At 39.8% G+C, this 22,581-nt stretch overlaps 1 protein-coding gene across 2 annotated transcripts; it reads right to left on the minus strand.

Annotated features, from left to right (window-relative positions):
- Positions 1–469: 469 nt before the first annotated feature.
- Positions 470–22,550, minus strand: LOC133529024 (protein D3-like). Of its 2 annotated transcripts, none has more exons than XM_061866610.1 (5): positions 22,278–22,550; positions 17,166–17,252; positions 3,399–3,522; positions 1,720–1,933; positions 470–656 (listed from the first exon to the last, which is right to left on the minus strand). In XM_061866610.1, the coding sequence occupies exons 2-5, from the start codon at positions 17,244–17,246 to the stop codon at positions 518–520; spliced, it is 558 nt and encodes a 185-aa protein (XP_061722594.1). In that variant the 5' UTR covers positions 17,247–17,252; positions 22,278–22,550; the 3' UTR covers positions 470–517. The 2 variants fall into 2 exon arrangements, with proteins under 2 accessions (XP_061722594.1, XP_061722593.1); XM_061866609.1 differs by lacking the exon at positions 22,278–22,550 and adding an exon at positions 22,104–22,130.
- Positions 22,551–22,581: the final 31 nt, after the last annotated feature.

The raw sequence follows: 22,581 nt of genomic DNA on the forward strand, positions 1-22,581 counted from the left end.
AGACTCCCATTCCAGGCTCTTGTAGAGCAGCGGAATAAATCTATTCCAAGTCCACTATAATTTGGATCTTTTTAAATCGAGAGTGAATAGACATCTTTTAGGTAAGCATGTTCCATCCTAGACTGCATCTGCACTTACCATCAGGTGAGATTGTGGTCAAATGCTTACCTTTTCCTAATAAAAAAATATATATAACGTTAGAACGCCTTAGTATTTACACGTCGAGGTTAATACTTTTCGGCAAATATCTTTACCCTCACCATGAGTTTTACGCGGCCTTAACGCTAGCAACTGCGTCAACTTAGTGCATCTCGCTTGCACTAATGTCAATACGAGGGAGATGCACTATGAGTTAGGTAGTTTACGCAATCGCTAGCTAATATGTCAGTGTCGAACTCGCGGTAAGGATACTTGTTGAACGAGTTCGATAGGTGGGTAAGGCGGTTTGGTGATAATAATGAGACAAGTGTTTAATGGTAGGTGGGTTTATTAGCAATAATGTAGCAAGATAAATAAACTAGACTCCCAAGCTCTTATATAGCAGCGGGACGTAGTCGTCGAACTGAGCGCGGTAGAAGTTGCCAGCGACCGGCGCGCCCAGGTTGTACTTCTCGGCGAACTTCTTGGTAGAGAACGCGGCGCGGCCGTCGATTGATCTGTGGGGTAAGTTCGTATACAAATAAGTATTTTTGTCAATAATATCATTTTTGATAAGGAGCAATCGTGCATGAATTATAGGCGCCTATGTTTATAGGCGTAGTGGCGCATGGCAGAACCTACAATGCGCAAGGGAGCGCGTGTGCTCTTTAGGGGGCAGCACCTGCTTTGGCGTAAAGTTTAATCTTTTGAACGCCACGCCTATCGCACGCGGCGCGTAATCGTGAACCTTATCGGTACGCATGAAGGTTGATATTGGGCTGTAGCCGCGCGCGTCATATGATGTCTTTGGCGGTCAAATTGATAATGTCAAGTTGAAGTTTCCGGTGTAGGCCACAAGTTGGCAGACCCTCCAACGTGCACGGGGCTTTTATCGCTGACTGTAGGTACTTTTCTTACAACGAGTAACTAATATTTTAAGCCAGGGACAGAGTAGGCGAAAAAATGTTCCACGACACGCGCCTTATGTTGCTATGTCGCCAGACATGTCGAACCAACACTTCACCCGACATCGCTGGCGACACGTGCCGTGGGACATTTGTCGCCTAGGTACTCTATCTCTGGCTTATAGCCCTTATACGAGTTATAGGGTAGACCGAGTCGAATCGAAACAAGATGAAAAATCCGATTTGAAATATTGCATTGATATGAGCCCAGTAAAAGGGCACCGTAGGACCATCCCACTAACCCGGGGATAACCGGTTAAACGTCTTAACCCAGTGCCAAATTGTACTGGTTTAATCGGTCAACCCCGGGTTAGTGATTGGTGCAAGTGGCCGTTAGGGGCGTGAAGTGAGTGTTTTATAGACCTAAGAAATCTAACGCCTGCGGTCCTTAGTAGAATTGGAGTTAGGACTCGCCACAAAGAGTAATGTTGATGACATTGATATGAGATATGAATTTACAATAAAACCCTTTGCTATTAACAATTTGTCAGGCAGGCGTCCAACTATTTAGAGACTCTTTACTACTTATTCCGGACTTTAAAATCTAGCCTAACTTTATAGAATATTATTACTTGTAAAATTTGTGTCAAAATAAATAGAATAATGTATAACATACTTGTTGGTCAGTCGGGGCTCATCGAAGGTCAGCTTCCCAGGCTGCTTGTACAAGATGTACACGTAGCGATGAATGCCAGTGCCCTCCGGGGGGCCGGAGCCGATGTATCCAGAAAGCACCTCGCCGGCGGCAACGTTGTTGCCGGGGATGTTTCCAACTAGCCAGTGGTGCCATTCGCGGTACACGGGCTCTGGGCCGTCGTAGTTGTCGGGGTCTGAAAAACAAAGGTACAGGTAACTGTACATACTTGTATTCTCCCTATTTTAAGTAAAGAAACTGGTTACCCACTGTAGGCACAGAAAATAACTTGAAATAACTCCATTATCCAGGTAGAATGCTTGACAAGATGACTACCTATCGTTCATCGATAAGCGCAAAACGAATAGAAAAAATGTATCGCGATGACCGATGCCACGAAAGTCGCGTGGCGTTTTCTATTAACGGTTGTCATCTCGGCTAGGACCCCTGTTAGGGGCATGGCACACTGCCTCCGATTCGCACGTCGACGTGCGAGCGGGATGTCGCTACGCATATAGCGTTGTCTCGGTTCCGTTCCGGCCAGTTCTTGCGGTTCAAAGATGTGTTGAAGCGGCATACCTATATTAGATAAGAGAGCTCATATAGATAGAGCCAACGAAATGGAAGAGCCTAGCCAGTGACCGTCCACGTTGGAGGCATATTGTACAGCTGCAGACGCAGGACGCGTCAGTTTGAAGCTAGGCGGTGCACAGAACTGGACGGTAGGCGCGACGAGTTGAAAGGCCAGACCACCTGTGGCCATACTCTACAGTTATGTCGGAAAGGTGTTGACCTGCAGCGAGTGGTGGTCGCACATTCGCTGCAAAAATTGGCCATATCCGTCACCTGAGAGCGCACCGGCCTCGCTCTCGGTGGTAAAACGCAGTCACTGTGGCCGAAAACGGCTAGGAAATGATGATAGCGTTGCCTCGCACAAACTTCAGAGCAACGTTCAAATCGGACGTAGTGTGCCATGCCCCTTAGATAGAAATAGATAGGTAGGTGTTGTAGTAGGCTCGTTATGAGACATCTTAATAATAACATTTCAAACTAATAACGCTTTAATAATACTTTTAATGATGTACTAATCCGGTCAAAATATCAAATAATAAATTGACGCAATCATCAAAGTTACCATAAGATGAAGAGTTACCAAAGTTATTACCAATGATGCGATCCATAGGAACACGCAACCGACACAATGATTGTTTCCCTCTAAATGACCTCATGTATATCTAAACTTACATCGGACGTTGCGACGTCTTTTCTCACACATTATTGTCACGGTCGATCGCAATATCGTGCAGAAAACTATTAGCTTTGAAGACATTTTACTGACAGTAATGACCTTTAGATGTTTAAAGTTTGGATTTAGATTAAACTTTTTGCCGAAGACAATACGTAGGTATTAAATACCTACTGCTCGTAGGTAAGTCTGAAGTTACCTAGAATGGGCCACTTAGGGTCACCGAGACGGGACTTGGTTGCGCGACCAGGCGGACACTAGGTGCGATTACCCTCCAGAGCTGTATTAAGTATGTAGGTACATTTTGTTAGTGGCCGGCGACTAGTTGTGCCGCCGTGGTGTCCCGGTGAGATATGGCCCTAAGAGATTACGCAACTAAAAAAACGCATATTTTTATTACCTATGCATATCTTACCAGTGAAGACGAGTGTGTAGAAGGCGTCGGCATCAGCCTCGTAGGTGACTGTGGGCTGGTCCTTCACCTGGGTGGGGGCCAGCTCGTTGCCTTGTGCGGCTTCCACGCCGCTCGGGTATTTCAACTGGTAAGAAATACATAAGGTTAGGTTGGGGTAAGTAAAACACAGGAGCAGAAAGAAGTAGGTATATACAATTGATTAAGTATGCAAAATGGTAAGAGGATTATAGTTTACTATGGTCGGTCCGCGACTTCTTCCACGTATGAATTAATGAATTGTTTGTTTACGGGATTTATATGTGTTACAAATGTTACAATTTAAATTACCTATATGTTTAACCATACACTACTTTGAAGTCACTAAGCTTCTTCGTCCCCCTTTTTGATTTTGGTATAACCGGTTAACTGGTATAAGTAAATTGCAACCCTTTAGGAGATTTTATTTTATTAATATTATAATAAATATTATAGTAGGATTTTCTTTGGGAATTTGGGACAAAAGGCAAAAGGTACAGTACCTCTGTAACTATTCCATACAAGTGTTCCTTTTACCCCACCCAACATAAACAGAAAATAACAACAGCAATTCAAAATTGCGTAGCGATTACACTGTCGACAAAAATTACAAGATCAAACTGTTAATGATCGTGTCAAATGAGAGTAAGTAACTACCCACTTGCTGGAGAAAGGCCCTTACGATCACGTTACGAAGCAAGATTGCTCTTATTCTTATTTTAAAATGCAACTCTTGTTAAAAGCCCGAATCCAGAAATTCCGTAACGAAAAAACCTCACGCTCCCCACTCCGACGGGCACGGATCTGTCATCGTGTGTGATCGGCCATCTGTCGTGAGTTAAGCGAACTGTGACATCCACATACGTAACAATGCATCTTTTCGCACACCTTTCTTGTAAGCAATAGAGCTTAAAGTTGTATGTTCGTACGTTTTAAACGAATGTAATAAAATGTATGTCAAATTATGTCAAATCATAAGCATTAAAATTGTATAGCAAAAATTCATAAATTGTGTAAAAACGATTATCAATTTAAAAAAATCAATAGTTTATGCTTAAACTGATTTAGGGATAACAGTCTAAAATGGACAGGCAATTTTTATTTGGATTTCATACAATACTAACTTACTAACATTTTATAGCTCAATGCCACTTATAAATCATTAGTTTATAAATCCTAGTGGGAATTGTCTCAGGATGTAGGTTGCACTTATAATGTAAAAACCAATATCCTCTTTTCTGTATCATCTGCCTATGTCTGTTTTTTTCCCCAATAAAGAAAAAAAAAATGGTTGAGCACCCCCTTGTAGTTAGCGCTTGCAGTCTCCGTAGATGCGGCGGAGCAATATGGCTGAGCACCGGGAGCCAATGAAGTGGCGTTGATTTAAATGTACCCGATACACATCGCATAGCTTCATTCAGCTTAGTGTCCACTTTCTGAACATGTGCGCTTTCTAGCCATACTGGAGCACAATATTCGGCAGCCGAGAAGACCAGGGTCGTAGCCGACGTACGTAGGCAATCAGCGGATGCACCCCAAGTAGTGCCGCAGAGTTTGTGGAGGATATTGTTTCGCGAGGCAACCTTTAAAGCTACTTTATGGAGATGTTCTTTGTAGGTCAACGTCCTATCCAACGCCACTCCAAGGTACTTCGGGTACGGGTTGTGCTTCAACAGATTTCCATTGAAAAATACATTCGGCTGGTAGTTTGCAGACCGGTTGTTAAGGTGAAAACATGCCACTTCCGTCTTGCTTGAACTGGGTATCAAGCGCCATGAACTGAAGTACTTACCGAGTTCCACTAAATCTGACGACAATACTTCCTGGATGGCCAATGATCAACAAAGAGATATTCTTATGACTATAATTCATCATTTACAAACTTCAATTCAAGAACCATTTCAACTGCCAAAGTCTAAATAGTCATAAATACGATTTACAAGATTCAGTTACGAGACAAACAAATGTGTTACTTCTTACCGAAACTTGCATGACGCATGATAATCCGATTGAAATACCTAATTTTAATTGTATTGTTCAGTTCAAACGAGATACTGTTTCAAAAGGTGGGGTATCTATTTACCAAAATAAAGACGATATTACTAATATTATGACTCCGAATATTGAAATAAATATTGCACACGTTAGCGATGTTAATGTTAGGCGCTCAGTTGTTGGAGATATTTGTGCGTGCTTATGCAAACTTAGAAATGGCCTACAAATAGTTATGGTAGCAATTTACATTTCTCCGAATCCAAATTGGACGAGGTGGAGCATTTTATTCATCGCACTTTACTAGAGTACACTGAAGAAGGGTCGAAAATACTTGGTACAAATGGTAATAAATTTCCACTTATCTTGGCTGGCGATTTCAACATTAACTTCGCTGATAAAAAATCAAAGCGGTTGACAACTTTTCTATCAAAAACATTGAATTTGAAAATGAATAATGATCCACAAGAGTCCACAACAAAATATGGGACCACCATTGACGCGGTATTTTCTAGGTATTTAGAGGATATTAAGTCGCAAACTTATGTTTCTTATTTCAGTTATCATAAACCTATAGTTTCAATGATAAATATTCCTGAATAACCAACAGCTACTGTAAGATAATAAAACCCACATGTATTGTAAAATAATAAAAATATTTTAAACAATATTAACTTTTTATTTATTTAATAAAAGAAAAATTTGTTTTCTTATCGGTCACCACGCTCAAAAAGTGTAACTTGAATTAATATCAAAGAAAAAGAAATACTGCATAAATAAAATAAATAAATAATTATAATTGCATAAGTTGATACAAAATGCTATGCAATAGCTTTACCGCGGCAGTCCCCGAGTGCCACACGTCTTTTTTTTTTTTTTGACCCTGGGGGAATCCGTTATGGATCCCACTGCCGAGTGGATATGTCCGACTCCCACGGACTAAACCCCCTGGGGTGTTCCACCGCGCGCTTTGTGGACGGGGTTTCGGGAACGCGATTGTAGACTTCCGATACCCCGTCGGCGTTGCCATTACGAGCTCGACTTTTGTGGCTGGTGCAGCAGCCTACTCCGCTGAAGACGCCTCGGAACACTTGAGGGCCTTCCAGCTTGGAACCTCTTTAGGCGAGTGATGGAACTCCCGGCCCATCACCCGCAGGTTCCCGTTAAGGCGGCATCATTCGGGCTGCGTATGCCCTTAGACGCCGACCTGGCCTCCTACGGCAACCATAAAACAAACCTAATCTAACCTAACCTATCTATAGGATAAAGAAAAAGAAAAAGTTAACGGTTTCAGAGTTATGACTAAGTAATGATAATATGACTATCATTACATTATGACTTTCGATAATTATGCGAAAGAAAGGGATCCCACTTCTGCACATATGTATACTTAGGTGATTGAGGTACCTTTGCGTTGCTGATCCGTTATATTGTAGGTGCCTGGGGCCTAGTTAGGTAGACAGAACAATGTCTACCATAACATACCTCTTTGTTGGTTTTTTATCGGTATTTTTTCGTTAATGTCCGATAAAAGGTAGATAACAAGAGTTTCAATTCTATAATAAGCGCAATTTCACCCAAATCGGCCCTGGTATCAAGGTAATGATGATTTTCGAAAATACAACCCGCGACCTGTGTTTTCGGTAGATAGGTGAATACTTACTAAACAATTAATGAAATAAAATAGCTACCTATCAGACAAATACTTAATCAATGTGAGTTGAAGGCCAATAACTGAGACAGTCGGTCAGAGGAATCGCGAATTGCTCTGAAATGTTTCCTTACGACCGTTTTAAGTAGGTAGGTATACTCGTAGCATTACCTATATCATAAAAGACAATCTCCTGTACGTTTATCGGCTTGAAGATAACCGCATCCGTAAAACCAAAACAAAAGAGCGTTATTCTTATTTGCTCGTTTATATAATGCCAATTCTATGAATAGGTATATGCACAGAAAAGTAGAATACGTGGCAGATGTCCACAGAAAAACAACCTAATAAATATTGGGTTGGTGTTGGTGCAAAACGGGGTTGCCCCCGTTAGGTAAGCTAAGATTGAGCTCAACGCAGCAAAAACTTTCATGAGATCAAATATTCATACAATTTTGACATCTGTTGACTAACAAAAAGTATCGTCTTGTTTGATGTTTACAGGAAGTTGTTTTTTATTATCATATTTTAGGATAAGAATGGTTTTTAAGCCATTTCCGTTTGGCAAGCCATTTCCGTCAATAAAAGGCGGCAAATTAAAAAAAAATTTAGGCGCGATGGGTCGTGTTCCCATAGAATATTTGAATTTCGCGCCAATTAACGTTGACAGTAAGTCTTACACTGGTCTTGTCTTTTATTCCCAAATTCTTAAATTCACCCTGTCACGGACAGCCACCAAAAATTGTACCAAATCAACTCGTTAACATATAAGTAGTAAATGGGAGTGAGAAGTGTAATTTCCGATGTCGGCCGAGTTCTGTCGAATTATTAATTTATGGGTTCGCTCATTATTGCAATTATCATCACTGACACCTACATAATTAACGACCCTTAGAGCATTTTCAAATTGCCCGATCCGATATCGGATGTCGGATGGAAGTAAAATGTAAGACATATTGTGTGTATTTAGGTACTAAGAGGCCGTTATCGATTTTATCGAAAAAATGACAAATTGATAGATTTAGTCGATGACATTGTACACCTTTTGTTAACTTTTAGAAATAACAAGTACTGGTTTCTATTTGCACGTCTTGTTATCTTTCATTTTAATAAATAATAGTTTGGGTGCGTATGTGTAGGCATATTGTTTGTTGTAGTATGTGTGACCGCTGACCGCTAAAGACGGCGTCCCGCGTCCAGACTACGTGGATGTAGGATTCTACATTCGTTATCGGATGGGGGAATGTGTAAACGCTCTTATACTTATATAAATAAGAGCCGGTTCAATTCAAAGCCTGTTTCTGGACGAACAGTGAAGTCGTAATTCGTATTCACGTTATTCAGACAACTAAATGTGAATTGTCGGTCAATAACTGAAGTAAGTTTTCGTCTGTGGAGTCGCGAAAAGCTCTTAGATGTTTCCTTATGACCGTCTTGAGTATCTATATATTTAGTATGTATTTACATACATCACTGCGTTTATCGGCTTTTAGATAACCGCATCCGTGATAACCAAAACAAAAAACGTTGTTATTATATTTATCCGTTACTTTTAATTATTTAACGCAAACAAAAATCGTCGAATCAATGCTTCAATTTCAGTTTCAGCTATTGGACGGTTTACAAAAAATGCCTAATACTAAAGAGGTTTTATTTAGTCACCTACAAATTTGCGGGGTGAATATATAGGTCATCAAATTTTACTATGAGACCATCCCCGAAATCGCGAAAAAAAATTATTCTCCCATAGAAAATGTCAAGGTCAGAGCCAAAATGTATGAAACAAAACAGCTAATTTTTGATTTTGCGTTTGTGAAATTATACATTATGAATACATATTACTCTTAAATAGCAGCGTTTTACCTGAAATAAAACGCATATTAAAATACTTACCTCACTGGAAGCTTTATAATTGAGATAGCATATCTGTTTCCGTCGAATTATCACCAGTCTAGTGCTTTATTTGACTTCGTTTTCTGGCGACAGTGGCGACACCTGGCGGACCGCGCCATTTTTACACCAGGTAATAAAAGATGTCCGGTGAACGCTTTGTCATTGGCTCAATTTCACCAGGCAGAAATGAAATGAAAGCTTCCAGTGAGGTAAGTATTTTAATATGCGTTTTATTTCAGGTAAAACGCTGCTATTAAATTACTTGACCGTCACTGGAAGCTTTATAATTGAGACCTGTTTGTTATCGCCTGGTGTCGCCCCTTATTAGATTAATTTTAATGTAATATAGCGCCAATGTGATTGATTAGTATCTGAATTAATGATTAATTAAAATACTCAAATATCGATTTCAATTATTTTATTCTTTAAACATATAATTAATTGTACACTTAGTAATATCATTTAATGATTTATGTAGAGTTACTTACTATAATTTATTTATGTACTTATATTTTATATTGTACAATGTTGCCTGAATGATTAGGTACAATAATTACATCAGGCACAGTGCCTGAGAAATCAACTTTACTATATTATATAAATCAATTATCATAATACCTATACAGGATTAAACAACTTTGTAACATTTGTAGAAGAAGTACTTGTTCTTGCTACCTCTCTCCTATAAAATCGTTGGAACGTGTTAGCTGATTGCCAGTTGCCACGCGCCATAATGTCATCTAGGGAATGATTTTCCCACCAACTTTTTGAAGCTACAGCTGATCTAATACTACCTGGAGCAGCTGCTATGTTTGCTTCTTTAAATAAAGTTTTTATCCAATTTGCAATGACCGTCCGTGAGGCCGGTTTCGAACGACCCTTAAGTGTCATGAACAAATTAAATGATTTAGCAGTATTACGTCTGTCATTAAGAAGTGATATAGTTCGTTCTATCCAAAAAAGGGGATCTAGCTTACTATTACTGGTATTTGCTAATAGTTTCCAACCGGACTGCCTGTAATTACTAGAGTCTGTTTTTGAGCCGAACTGGGGCCAAAAAATGATACATTCATCTGATCTTATACACTTGTCATGGTCAATCGTAAGCAAGGTTAAATCGTGTATGCGCCTACCAGAGCAAAGAAGTAATAAAGTGGCCGTATGACGCGTTGTTTGGAAAGCATTGTTCTGATCTACTGTATAATCGGATAAAAAATTTATCAGTTGATCAACATCCCAAACTGGGGGTTTAGCCGTTTTAGGACATGTTAAGGAAATCGACTTAAGAATGTGTTTCACCAGAACATGTGAACTCAAACAACTTGATGTTTCAGTGTTACACAATGTAGAAACGACTGACTTGTGTAAAAGTATTGTATTATAAGATAATTTATTTATTAAATGTAAATCTGATAAAAACTGTGCTAGTTGAGCTCCTGTCGGATTTTTTGGGTTTATATTTTTTGTTTCTGCCCAAGAAATCCAACGTTGCCAAGCTGTTTTGTAAGTTCTTAAAGTCGATTTTCTCCATGAATTTTTAAGCAATGATAATTGATCTGAGCTCCATGACTCTAGGGCCTCAGACCACCCCCACACTTCCAAACCTCGAGAATCATTTCCTCGACTTGGGGAGGTGGTAGGCCTGTCGACGTGTCGACTAGATTCTTCCGCAGGTTCCTCAGAGTAAGTGGCGCCGCTAGCGCTCGGGCTTTGAGATCTGCCCGCCAGAACACTTTCTCCCAGCGAGGCACCACTACCAGAAATATCCCGGTCGATTGGTTCAAGTGAGACAGGACTTTGGGCATCAGAAAAGGTGGTGGGAACACCCACGCGAGTGGGTAGTTCCACGGAGAACTGAATGCGTCGTGGTACATCGCTTGTGGGTCTCTCAGGTCTCGGGATACATAATTGTGTACCACATGGGCTGTTGCCGAGGCGAATAGATCCACCACCGGTATTCCCCATTTCGCAAAAACTGTCTCTACGCAAGCCGGTAATAAGTGCCATTCCGGCGGTAGACGACGACGCGATAAGTGATCGGCTTGACAATTGTATTTGCCCGGTAGATAGTGTACGCTGAAGTGTATTTGATTTTGATCTAGAAGATCTAAAATCTGATGGGTTATGTTTACCAGGGCTAACGATTTCGATCCCCCTTCTTTCCTTAGATGGGCTACGGCCGTCCTGTTGTCGCATTGTATAAGCATCGAACTGTGATGCAACAGGTGAGCGTAACCTTGAAGAACATGAAGGATGGCTAACATTTCCTTCTGATTGCAATGAAGGTTCTGTTCTTCTCGTGACCAAGCTCCCGAAAGAGCTAGGTCGTTCAACTGCGCCCCCCAGGCTTGGTCCGATGCATCGGTTGTTAGAAAATTGGTGGGGGGAGGGCGATGTAAAACTGTTGATGCCTGGCAATTTTGTACCCACCAATTTAGTTCGATCGCCACACTTTGCGGTATCGGGAATGACGTGGTCGATGGGTCTGGCAGGGAGTTTAGAAACATTAGAAGTCGTCGATGATTGAGCCGACCCCTTGGAACGACAAAACTGGCGAAATTCAGAGACCCTACTATTCTCTGAGTGTTTTTCAAGGTCAGTTTTCCTTGAATAAGAACCTCTTCTAGTTTTCGACGTAATGAGGTTACTTTTTCTTTTGGTAAGGATTTTAAGTTGTCCCAAGTTCGCCAAAGTATCCCTAAGTAAACTATACTTTTTTGTGGATACAGAATTGATTTTTCGAAATTCACTTTCCATCCGAGACTTATAAGCGTTCGAATAGTTATTTTTACATGATCTTGTAATATGGCTGCATTTTGATTGACAATCAGAAAATCGTCCAGGTAAACAATAATTCTGACGTTCCATTGTTGCCGCAAGGTTTGAGCTACCCAATTTGTTAGTATTGAGAACGTTTTCGGAGATGTGCTTAGCCCGAACGGCAAGCACGTCACTTCTAGCAATTCTCCGTTGTAAACTAGGCGCAGGAAGCGTCTGTGTGCCTCGGCTACTTTCACGTGAAAATAAGCTTGGCATATATCGACCTTGCACATCCAGTCGTTTGGTTGGAGGAAGTCGGGAATCCGATGCATGTTTATGAGGTGAAACGGTTCGGCCAGTATATAGTTGTTTAGCGCTTTCAAGTTGAAAATTGGTCGAGCTGATCCGTCCGGTTTTGGCACAAGGAAAAGAGGAGAGATGAAGCTTGGTGACGGTTGTGCTACACTTAGAACACCTTGAGCTTTCATTTTGTGCACGATTGAAGTCATTTCCTTTGACACAGGAGTGTGAAAGGGGCCCGATTTTAAATTGGGATACACCAGAGGAGGTTTTGCAAGGAATGGTATGCGATACCCTCGGATTAACTTTAATGCTATTTCTGGTGCTCCCATTTTCTTCCATTGTGTGAGGAAGTGCGCTAATCGGCCTGCTTGAAACGGTTCCGAGTCATGGTTTCTGCCGTTTCTGGGTACCTTTGTACCCTCTACCGGCATTTCCTCGACCTCTGGTACCTCCACGATCGGGCCGCGAGCCTCGATTCTGAAACGACCCTCTTCCACTTGTGTGGTAAGCGGGATGATTATTTGAAGGTTGAGTTACCCATGGGTAATTCGGTTGTTGACAATTTTGACAATGACATACACCCCGCGAGGGTGCGTTGTTACAGGTTTGCATATGCATATTTTGCGAGGGAAAGTACCCTGGGCTCGCATTGCACTGAATTCCACGCGATGGAATTGTAGATTTTCGTATGCCTTGCCCCCGCGAGGGGCGGCTATTAGGCTGATTTGCCTTGCTTAAAGCATTTTGTTTAAGAGGCCAAAAAGTTTTTCGAACACCTCCAGCCTTTTCAAGAGCCGATGTAAAAGTATCAGCATCAAAAATATTAGATGTGGAAGGGGGGATTTTGTTTACTAATGCCTTGATAAGTGGTTCTTTAATTTGGCTTGTAATGGCCTCTCTGCGCATTTCAATAGCTTCGGCGCGGTGACCACAAACTAATTGTAAAAGATCAGACGAAATTTTTTGTAAATCGCCTTTTTGGAAAAGCTCATCAACTTTACAATTTAATTCGTCATAAGAAAAATTCATACTTTTAGCCCACGACAAAAGACTACGAATACTATCTTGAATCGCCTGTTTTTGTTTCAAAATGCAGTAGGTAATAGCTGCATATGATTTATCAGCATAAGCTAGATGGCGTAAGGTATCATACATTTTTACCTCTTCGTTTGTTTCCAGGTCTACGAAACCTGGAGTATGATTGTAAAGTTTTTGGGTCTCAGAGTACCTAACCTCAGACCATGCTGCGCTTCCCAAGCGCTGAACGTCAAGAAGCATTTTCAGAAAATTTTCTGGAGTCTTAGGTACCGATGGTTCCTTTAATTTCGTTTCAATATCAAAAGTGAACGGCAAATTCAAATTTGCATCTTGACTCTCAGCGTCGGGGCACGGAGCATCATTCACATTATTAACTTCATATAGTTCACCGCTAACCTCTGACAGAATTGACTCGTTATCAGGGAAGGCAACATTTGAATTTTCTAGGCAACGATTATTTTCAAAAAAATTAGTATCGTGGCTAATAGTGTTGTCATTGCCAGCTGCAATATGTTTGCGAAGCTCACCCATTTCCTTGAATAATTTATCCATTAAGCGCGCGGAGCGCCGAGATCGCTTACTTTTCTTATGACGGTGGCGGCGCGAACGCTTGTGTTGCTGCTTGAGCTGCTGCTGGATGAACTTCTACTCCTAGCTCGTTTGTGCGACATTGCTCTCGATTGTATAATTTCTTACAAAAAAAATACAATCGGATAGAAACATCTGCAAATAAAACACTATAACATACTGGTTATTTATTTGGCACAATAATTTAATATGTAGGTAGTGGTCAGAACAGAAAAACTGTTAAATATATGACCACATACTTATTGTGCAAATATTAGAAATCAGGTACTTACGTGATCACTTTTTTATATTTAAAAACACTAATTTATTATACAACGTATCGATTTTAGTAATCACGCATAACGATTTTATCTTTAAATTGTAACGGTCGCAGGGTCAGTGAGCCTGACTCGCTGCGCACTTGTTGCTTCGACGGGAAACTGAACGCCAATTACAAAGCGTTCACCGGACATCTTTTATTACCTGGTGTAAAAATGGCGCGGTCCGCCAGGTGTCGCCACTGTCGCCAGAAAACGAAGTCAAATAAAGCACTAGACTGGTGATAATTCGACGGAAACAGATATGCTATCTCAATTATAAAGCTTCCAGTGACGGTCAAGTAATTTAATAAGTACCTTCTAAAAGTATTATTGAAAACGGGGTATTACCATGTATTTTGAGTTCCCGATATTTTGGCACATGCCACAGCAACTTGCCACTTATCTCATAGCCGCCAGACGGACACCGTTATCGCATACACGGTCAATATTCAGCGAGGCAATGCCGCCAGTATTTTTGGCACTTTTGAGCTGGGTGAAAATTAAAGTGGGGGGTAGGATTCTATTTGTTTACTGTTTTTTATTATATAGGATTATAGATACTAGGTAGGCTGTTGACGAAACGTGTTGTGGATATACATTTTGTAGGACAGGTGCATAATACGATGATGAAGCGTGTTGTGGATGGCTTTTGCTTGTTTACGTATACCTATACTTATATTGACGAAACCTGCGTCGTGGATCTTGCCTCTGTCTTGATATGATGTTAAATTATGTTTTTAATAAATTGAATTGAATTGATTATAACTATTTCTTTACTTATTAATGGGGTAAAATTCCTACCTAAGGATATTTTAATTGTTTTTTTAAAGGCCACATCTTCTATAGTCTTCCAATAAAGATATTAAAATATCGGTACTTTTAAAGCACCTACTTTATGACTAAATGAAAAGTCGAGTACCTAACGACAGTAATTGCTTTTTACCTTTTATTTACAATTTCTTAAACTCGAAAGAGTTCTGTAACGGATAGTAGGTACATGTCCATAATTTACTAAATAAGTGACTGGTAAAACGCGTGCATAATTTTAAAATGTCCAAATTGTACCAAATCATGTCGTTAACATGTAAAAGGGAGTGAAAAGTATAATTTCCGATGTCGACCGAGTTGTGTCGAAGTGCTGATTTATTCGCTCGGTCATTATTATTATTACTGAAGCCTATATAAGTAGGTAATTAAGAACCCTTCTTATGGGTTCGAAGCTTCATATATAAACATATATCAGTGCGTCATCGTCACGCTTACAAAATGCACTTACCTTACCTAAACTAATATGGAAATCATAGTATCGTTTACTTTTTTAAATACAGTGTAGGCACACACACACCTAAACACATTTTAATATTCGGTTTAAAGAATCTTTATTGTCTAAGAAATTGCAGAAATTTCACTTAAAGACAACTTATAAATAGCTAACTTAAAAAAAACAATACAAGTTACGCAATAAACAAGCACTTATTATGACAATGTTTAACAAATATTAAAATATATAACCGGTCAAATAAGTTTGTCAGTAGAAAAACGCGCGAGTTTCAAATTGTCTATGGGACGATAACCGTTCGCGCCTACATTACTTAGCCGCTTTTGTCTACTGACGGAAATAGCTTATGACAGACTCTAAATACTTAAGTACTTTAAAAGAGTAGTTCATACCAGAGATTGCAATAGGTGGGTACAGTCACCATCAGATGTATCGATGCGGCCAAAGTGCCCACAAATATCTGAACACGCCTCTATTGTATAGGCGCTAGAGTGTATGTTCAGATATTTTTGAGCACCTCACAGCCGCTTCGATATATCTGATGACGACTGTACCTACTTAATTATTTGTCTGTGTAAGCGATTACATATTCTTATTTTCGTTATGTTATGCGTTAACGATAAGGAGTTATGAAATATAATAATTGGAATGTTAATCAATCAATTTTGATGGTATAATCGTAATCAGATAAAATTATTTTATTTATAGTTTTAATTCATCATAATAATCATTAAGATAATCGTGTCTGTCGGGAAATTCTGACGTACACGTACATATCTACTTACTTAAGCTCAGATAATGTAATCCTCAATGAAAAGACTCACTATACAAAACAGCTCAAAATATCATTAAAATCATCTATGACCATGATCACAATTGGGCGAATCAAATTTTTGACCGAGACAAATCCCAAAACTTTAAAACATCGATTTAAAATTTCACCTTTAAATAATGGCTTTACTATATTTCAACATATGGTGTGTGTTAAAACATTCAAGGCTCCAACTGGTAAACCTTATAAACAGAAACTAGGAATGTATATTAGAAGCCCGATGTCTTGGTAACTCCAGAGACATTTTGAGTAACGCAAGTGACACTTAAAACTGGTCAGTCAAAAGGTTGATTCGTCCAATTAGCCTTAAGACGGATAGAGACCGTCTAAAAGCTCCAATATTAGGTATGTTTTCTAAGACAGTAGTAAACACCAAATTAAATATTGGTTAGTAGATCTTTCCCAGAAGTCAGAATAAAAAAAACATTTGCATAGTATTGTATGAATATTCCTAAGAACACTACTTAAACAAGGGCGCCGGGCCTCGCGCACCGCGCTTCTTGTGAAGTTGATTTTGAACTCACTGGCAGTCATTATCGACGAATAAGAATAGTAGAAAAAAGTCACATTTCAATAGTAATTTGCCATTTATGGTGGCGCTAACACACTTTAGGTATAGCTTGCTAAGTTGGTGCAAACTTGCAGAATTAGCTACATTACATACAGAAGGACTACATCGTTACATTCGGAGTGCCTTTGGTCATTTTATGGTTTTAATAATTAACTATTAGGTAGGTAAATCTTAACTTTACATCAAGCACATTTACATGAGCAGCATCATCATCATCTTCCTCGCGTTGTCAGTATTTTGCCACGTCTTATCAGCCTGCTAGGCAACTAATCCCAAGAATTGGCGTATTAGGCACTAATGTTTACGAAAGCAACTGCGATCTGATTTTCCAACCCAGAGGGTAAATTAGGCCATATTGGGATTAGTTCGGTTTCCTCACGATGTTTTCCTTCACCGAAAAGAGACTGGTACCTAAATGATTTCGATATTTCGTACATAAGTTCCGAGAAACTCATTGGTACGAGCCGGGGTTTGAACCCGCGACCTCCGGATTATAAGTCGCACGCTCTTACCAATAGCTAGATATTATTAAAGATTAAAACTTACCCCGATGTTTGCCGTGGGTGCCGTGGGGATGACATCGGGCACGATCTTGCTCGACTCGAAAGCGCGCGCTACCAGAGACATGGTTATCTAAAACCGAATTAAAACAAATGAAGCTCAAGACAAATAAGAAATGAAACTAAAGAGAACCATAATTTATCAATCATATTTGAATTATAATTTAATTTTTTCTTCATTACTTTACATTAATTCAAAATTAGCTGTAAATTAATTAAAATCTACTGTTTCCGGACAATATTATGTTATAAATAATTATAAAGAATAATAATAATATACATACTTAAAAGATAAAGCCGCTTAGGTGACTGTGTAACCAAAACAACATTCGTATTGGAAAAGCGTAGACTGTAAACATTGCCTAAATAGTAAATTGGAATAAAAGAATCTTTACTTTTCTAAGACGATCTTTCTCGCAGAATGTACTATTTATATGTGTGTAATGAATTATTCGGACTTTTAGTTGATTTTTGACTAATTACTTGGTTTGTTTGTTTGCTTCCTTGAGAATGAATGCTGCCGACAAACCATGACTGTCTCTTTAGCTAACTTTAACTTTTTTAGCTGTAACTTTAGTTAGTAAAAAAATTATTAACTCAATCTACTCTAGTATATATAAACTGCTATTATATTGCACACTACTGTAGGTTAAAAACTCAATAGTACCGGGTCACGGTACAAAATAATTTTAAATCTAGCAAGAACGATTAGCAATCAGCTCTATTCGTTAAGAGTCCTTATTCCTACAGACGAGCGTATTTTGTAAAATGCTTCCTTTTTCATTCAAGATTACGACGTAACTATTAGTATTTATTCAAAAACTGGTAACGTACTTATATAATCGTTTCCTAAACTAGCGGCTCCAACAGTTCAAATTTTCATTTTCTCTTTTAAACCTCTTTTTTAATGAGTTTTTTTGGAAGTCTTTTCCAAATTTTGCAGTGAGATATGGCGTTTCGGTTCTCAATTTTGCTGTAAACAAGAATCATTTGGTACATGAATGACTACAATTTGATTCAACATATCTCGTACGAGGGGCTGGAATGATTAACAATCGAAGATTCATTTGAAAAAACTGATAAAATACCTTCCGAGTTTTCTTCATTTTTTGGCGAAAACAGGGTTTTATTGTATTTTTTTTCCGCAAATTGTACGCATATTTTGCTTTAAAAATAATATTATAGCAAACTGTAACTTTATGTTAACCTATAAAAAAAAAATCATAACTATGGGACCTACATTGCCGTAAATTTATATTTTTTTAAAACACGTATAAATCACGCAGCAGCGACGCCCCGCTCTCAGTCCGCGCGGAGCGCGCTTAGAGGACGGACCTGTGCTCGATTGTCAGGCATTCGTTGCGATCGTAATCAGCTACGGAGTTCCGAGAAGTGCTATATACTGCGATTAGAAAATCTTAATAAAAGTTCATTTTTTACACTATGCTTAACAGACTCTCGCTTATTGATGGATTTTCAGTGGTCCTTTTTTTTATACTACGTCGGTGGCAAACAAGCTTACGGCCCGCCTGATGGTAAGCAGTATCCGTAGCCTATGTACGCCTGCAACTCCAGAGGAGTTACATGCGCGTTGCCGACTCTAACCCCCTCCCGCCCCTCGTTGAGCTCTGGCAACCTTACTCACCGGCAGGAACACAACACTATGAGTAGGGTCTAGTGTTATTTGGCTGCGATTTTCTGAAAAACGCATTTTTACTTGAAATTACGTTAGGGTTTGCATTTGCATTATTAATTTTGTCCCGGATGAAGTCCAAGTTCTCATGATGGAGTCAGGAGTTGGTCACCATAACTCCTAATCTACTCATTATAATCCCATCGTGTTTGGGCTCAAAAGATTTGCCCTGACGAACACCATCGATCTAGATGAGGTCCAGGGTCTCATGATGGAGTCAGGAGTTGGTCACCAGGACTCTTAATCTACTTATCATAACGCCATCGTGTTTGGGCTCAATAGATTTGCCCTGACGAGCACCATCAATCTAGATAAAGTCCAGGGTCTCATGATGGAGTCAGGAGTTGGTCACTAGAACTCCTAATCTACTCATTATAATTCCATCATGTTTGGGCTCAAAAGATTTGCCCTGACGAGCACCATAGATCTAGATGAGGCCCAGGGTCTCATGATGGAGTCAGGAGTTGGTCACCAGAACTCCTAATCTACTCATCATAACCTCATCGTGTTTGGGCTCAATAGAGTTGCCCTGACGAGCACCATCAATCTAGATGAGGTCCAGGGTCTCATGATTGAGTCAGGAGTTGGTCATTAGAACTCCTAATCTACTCATCATAACTCCATCGTGTTTGGGCTCAATAGATTTGCCCTGACGAACACCATCGATCTAGATGAGGTCCAGGGTCTTATGATTGAGTCAGGAGTTGGTCATTAAAACTCCTAATCTACTCATCATAACTCCATCGTGTTTGGGCTCAATAGATTTGCCCTGACGAACACCATCGATCTAGATGTGGTCCAGGGTCTTATGATGGAGTCAGGAGTTGGTCATTAGAACTCCTAATCTACTCATCATAACTCCATCGTGTTTGGGCTCAATAGATTTGCCCTGATGAACACCATCGATCTAGATGAGGTCCAGGGTCTCATGATGGAGTCAGAAGTTGGTCACCAGAACTCCTAAACTACTCATCATAACCTCATCGTGTTTGGGCTCAATAGATTTGCCCTGACGAGCATCATCAATCTAGATAAAGTCCAGGGTCTCATGATGGAGTCAGGAGTTGGTCACTAGAATACCTAATCTACTCATTATAATTCCAACGTGTTTGGGCTCATGAGATTTGCCATGACGAGCACCATCGACCTAGATGAGGTCCAGGGTCTCATGATGGAGTCAGGAGTTGGTCACCAGAACTCCTAATCTACTCGTCATAACTCCATCGTGTTTGGGCTCAATAGAGTTGCCCTGACGAGCACCATCAATCTAGATCAGGTCCAGGGTCTCATGATGGACTCAGGAGTTGGTCACCAGAACTTCTAGTCTATTCATCATAACTCCATCGTGTTTGGGCTCAAAAGATTTGCCCTGACGAGTACCATCGATCTAGATTAAGTCGAGGGTCTCATGATGGACTCAGGAGTTGGTCACCAGAACTCCTAATCTATTCATCATAATGGTAATTTGATGGTGCTTGTCCTGACTCCATCATGAGCCCCTGGACTTCGTCTAGATCCATGGTACTCGTCAGGGCAAATCTTTTGAGCCCAAACACGATGGAATTATAATGAGTAGATTAGGAGTTCTAGTGACCAACTCCTGACTCCATCATGAGACCCTGAACATCATCTAGATTGATGGTGCTCGTGAGGGCAAATCTATTGAGCCCAAACACGATGGAGTTATGATGAGTAGATTAGGAATTATGGTGACCAACTCCTGACTCCATCATGAGACCCTGGACTTCATCTAGATCGATGTTACTCGTCAGGGCAAATCTTTTGAGCCCAAACACGATGGAATTATAATGAGTAGATTAGGAGTTCTGGTGACCAACTCCTGACTCCATCATGAGACCCTGGACTTCATTTAGATCGATGGTACTCGTCAGGGCAAATCTATTGAGCCCAAATACGATGGAATTATAATGAGTAGATTAGGAGTTCTAGTGACCTACTCCTGACTCCATCATGAGACCCTGGACTTCATCTAGATTGATGGTGCTCATCAGGGTAAATCTATTGAGCCCAAACTCGATGGAGTTATGATGAGTAGATTAGGAGTTCTGGGGAGTTCTGGTGACCAACTCCTGACTCCGTCATGAGACCCTGGACCTCATCTAGATCGATGGTGTTCGTCAGGGCAAATATTTTGAGCCCAAGCACGATGGAATTATAATGAGTAGATTAGGAGTTCTGGTGACCAACTCCTGACTTCGTCATAAGAACCTGGATGGACTTCATTCGGGTCATAAATAATAATACAAACCCTAACGTGATTTCAAATAACACTGAAACTCTATAGCACTAATGTGCGCAAACGATTGGCATCTTGACTAGGCAGCATGGGTGCGTAGCCACCATGCCAATCGATACGACAACGAAACACTATCTGTCTCTCTCTCCTACTAATATGCACAAACGATTGGCATCTTGGCTGGGCAGCATGGGTGCGTAGACAACATGCCAAACGTTTACGATACGACAAGGAAACACCATCTGTCTCTCTATCGCACTAATATACGCTATCGATTGGCTTCTTGGCTAGGTATCATGGGTGCGTAGCCAACATGCCAATCGTTTACGATACGACAACGAAACACTACTGTCTCTCTATCGCACTAATATACGCAAACGATTGGTATTTTGGCTAGGCACCAAGCAAGTGTGTGGCCAACATGCCAATCGTTTACGATACGACAACGATACTACTTTATTTACTTTATTTATACCTGGAGTCATTTACTAACTTCTTCATTTTCCATTGGTGTGAAAGAGACAGAATAAAGAGCAAGGGTTATAGTACACTCTGTAGTCTGTACACTTAGTAGTAGTGTACATAAAAAAAACTACTGTGCATATAAAATAAAATAAAGAGTGCCCATATGATATCATATAACACTAAAATTAATGTTGCTTGAAATTATATTGAAAACTATCAAGATTATTCTAGTCTGCATTGAAACGCGCGTCGCGTTGCCGGCGCTCGCGTACCGAGCGCCAACGCCATCTATCGAGCGTTATTTCGTGAAATCGGACAACGCTCCAAGGATTAAGGGCTCTTAATTTCCTATTTAATGAAGAAAAAAAACAGAAAGTTATGTTACATATTCACAGGGTTCAATGTAAAAAAAAAAAGAAATATAATTCCATATTATTAATAAAGGGTTCACATTTTGCTAGACAGCACCGCATATTTATTTTAAAGCCATAATCATATGACTTGTGTACCTGCGATACCATCTCTTCAAATCAAATTTTCAATATCTTCATTCCCACAATGAACTAAGGACAACAATTTTTAAAGGTTTTTAAAAAACGAAATTATTTATTTTTACTATTGGCCCCTTTTATCCGCGATATGTAATTTTTCAACGTTTTATTTCACTAAAGAAACAAACTTACCTGTTTTTCGTGCGACGTCTTGAACAACACTGAACTCTGATAAACCGTGTATTGGTTGATAACATACACATTCACACGCGAATGCCTACGTCCTCATAGGTGCGGTATTTGCATACATACATGTTAATATTGTGTACGATTAGGCTATTTTATCGGATCATAAAAAGTAAAGTAAACGTACATTACGTAATATTGTAAATTAAGTAACAAAACATATAAATTCACTGTCTCGATCGAGGCTCAAACCCAACCACCAACCAACCAACCAACCAAATAATCGCTATCAATGATACTTAATTTAAAA

This window comes from Cydia pomonella, chromosome 20 (genome assembly GCF_033807575.1).
Source record: "Cydia pomonella isolate Wapato2018A chromosome 20, ilCydPomo1, whole genome shotgun sequence".
In the NCBI taxonomy this organism is placed as follows: Eukaryota; Metazoa; Arthropoda; class Insecta; order Lepidoptera; family Tortricidae; genus Cydia; species Cydia pomonella.

Bases quoted from the DNA above. Each gene is read 5' to 3' on its own strand.
- LOC133529024 (XM_061866609.1), bottom strand. The intron at 1,934-3,398 runs GTAAGATATGCA...TTTGTTTTTCAG, and splicing joins CTACACACTCGTCTTCACTG to ACCCCGACAACTACGACGGC. The intron at 657-1,719 runs GTATGTTATACA...CTTACCCCACAG, and splicing joins GAGCCCCGACTGACCAACAA to ATCAATCGACGGCCGCGCCG.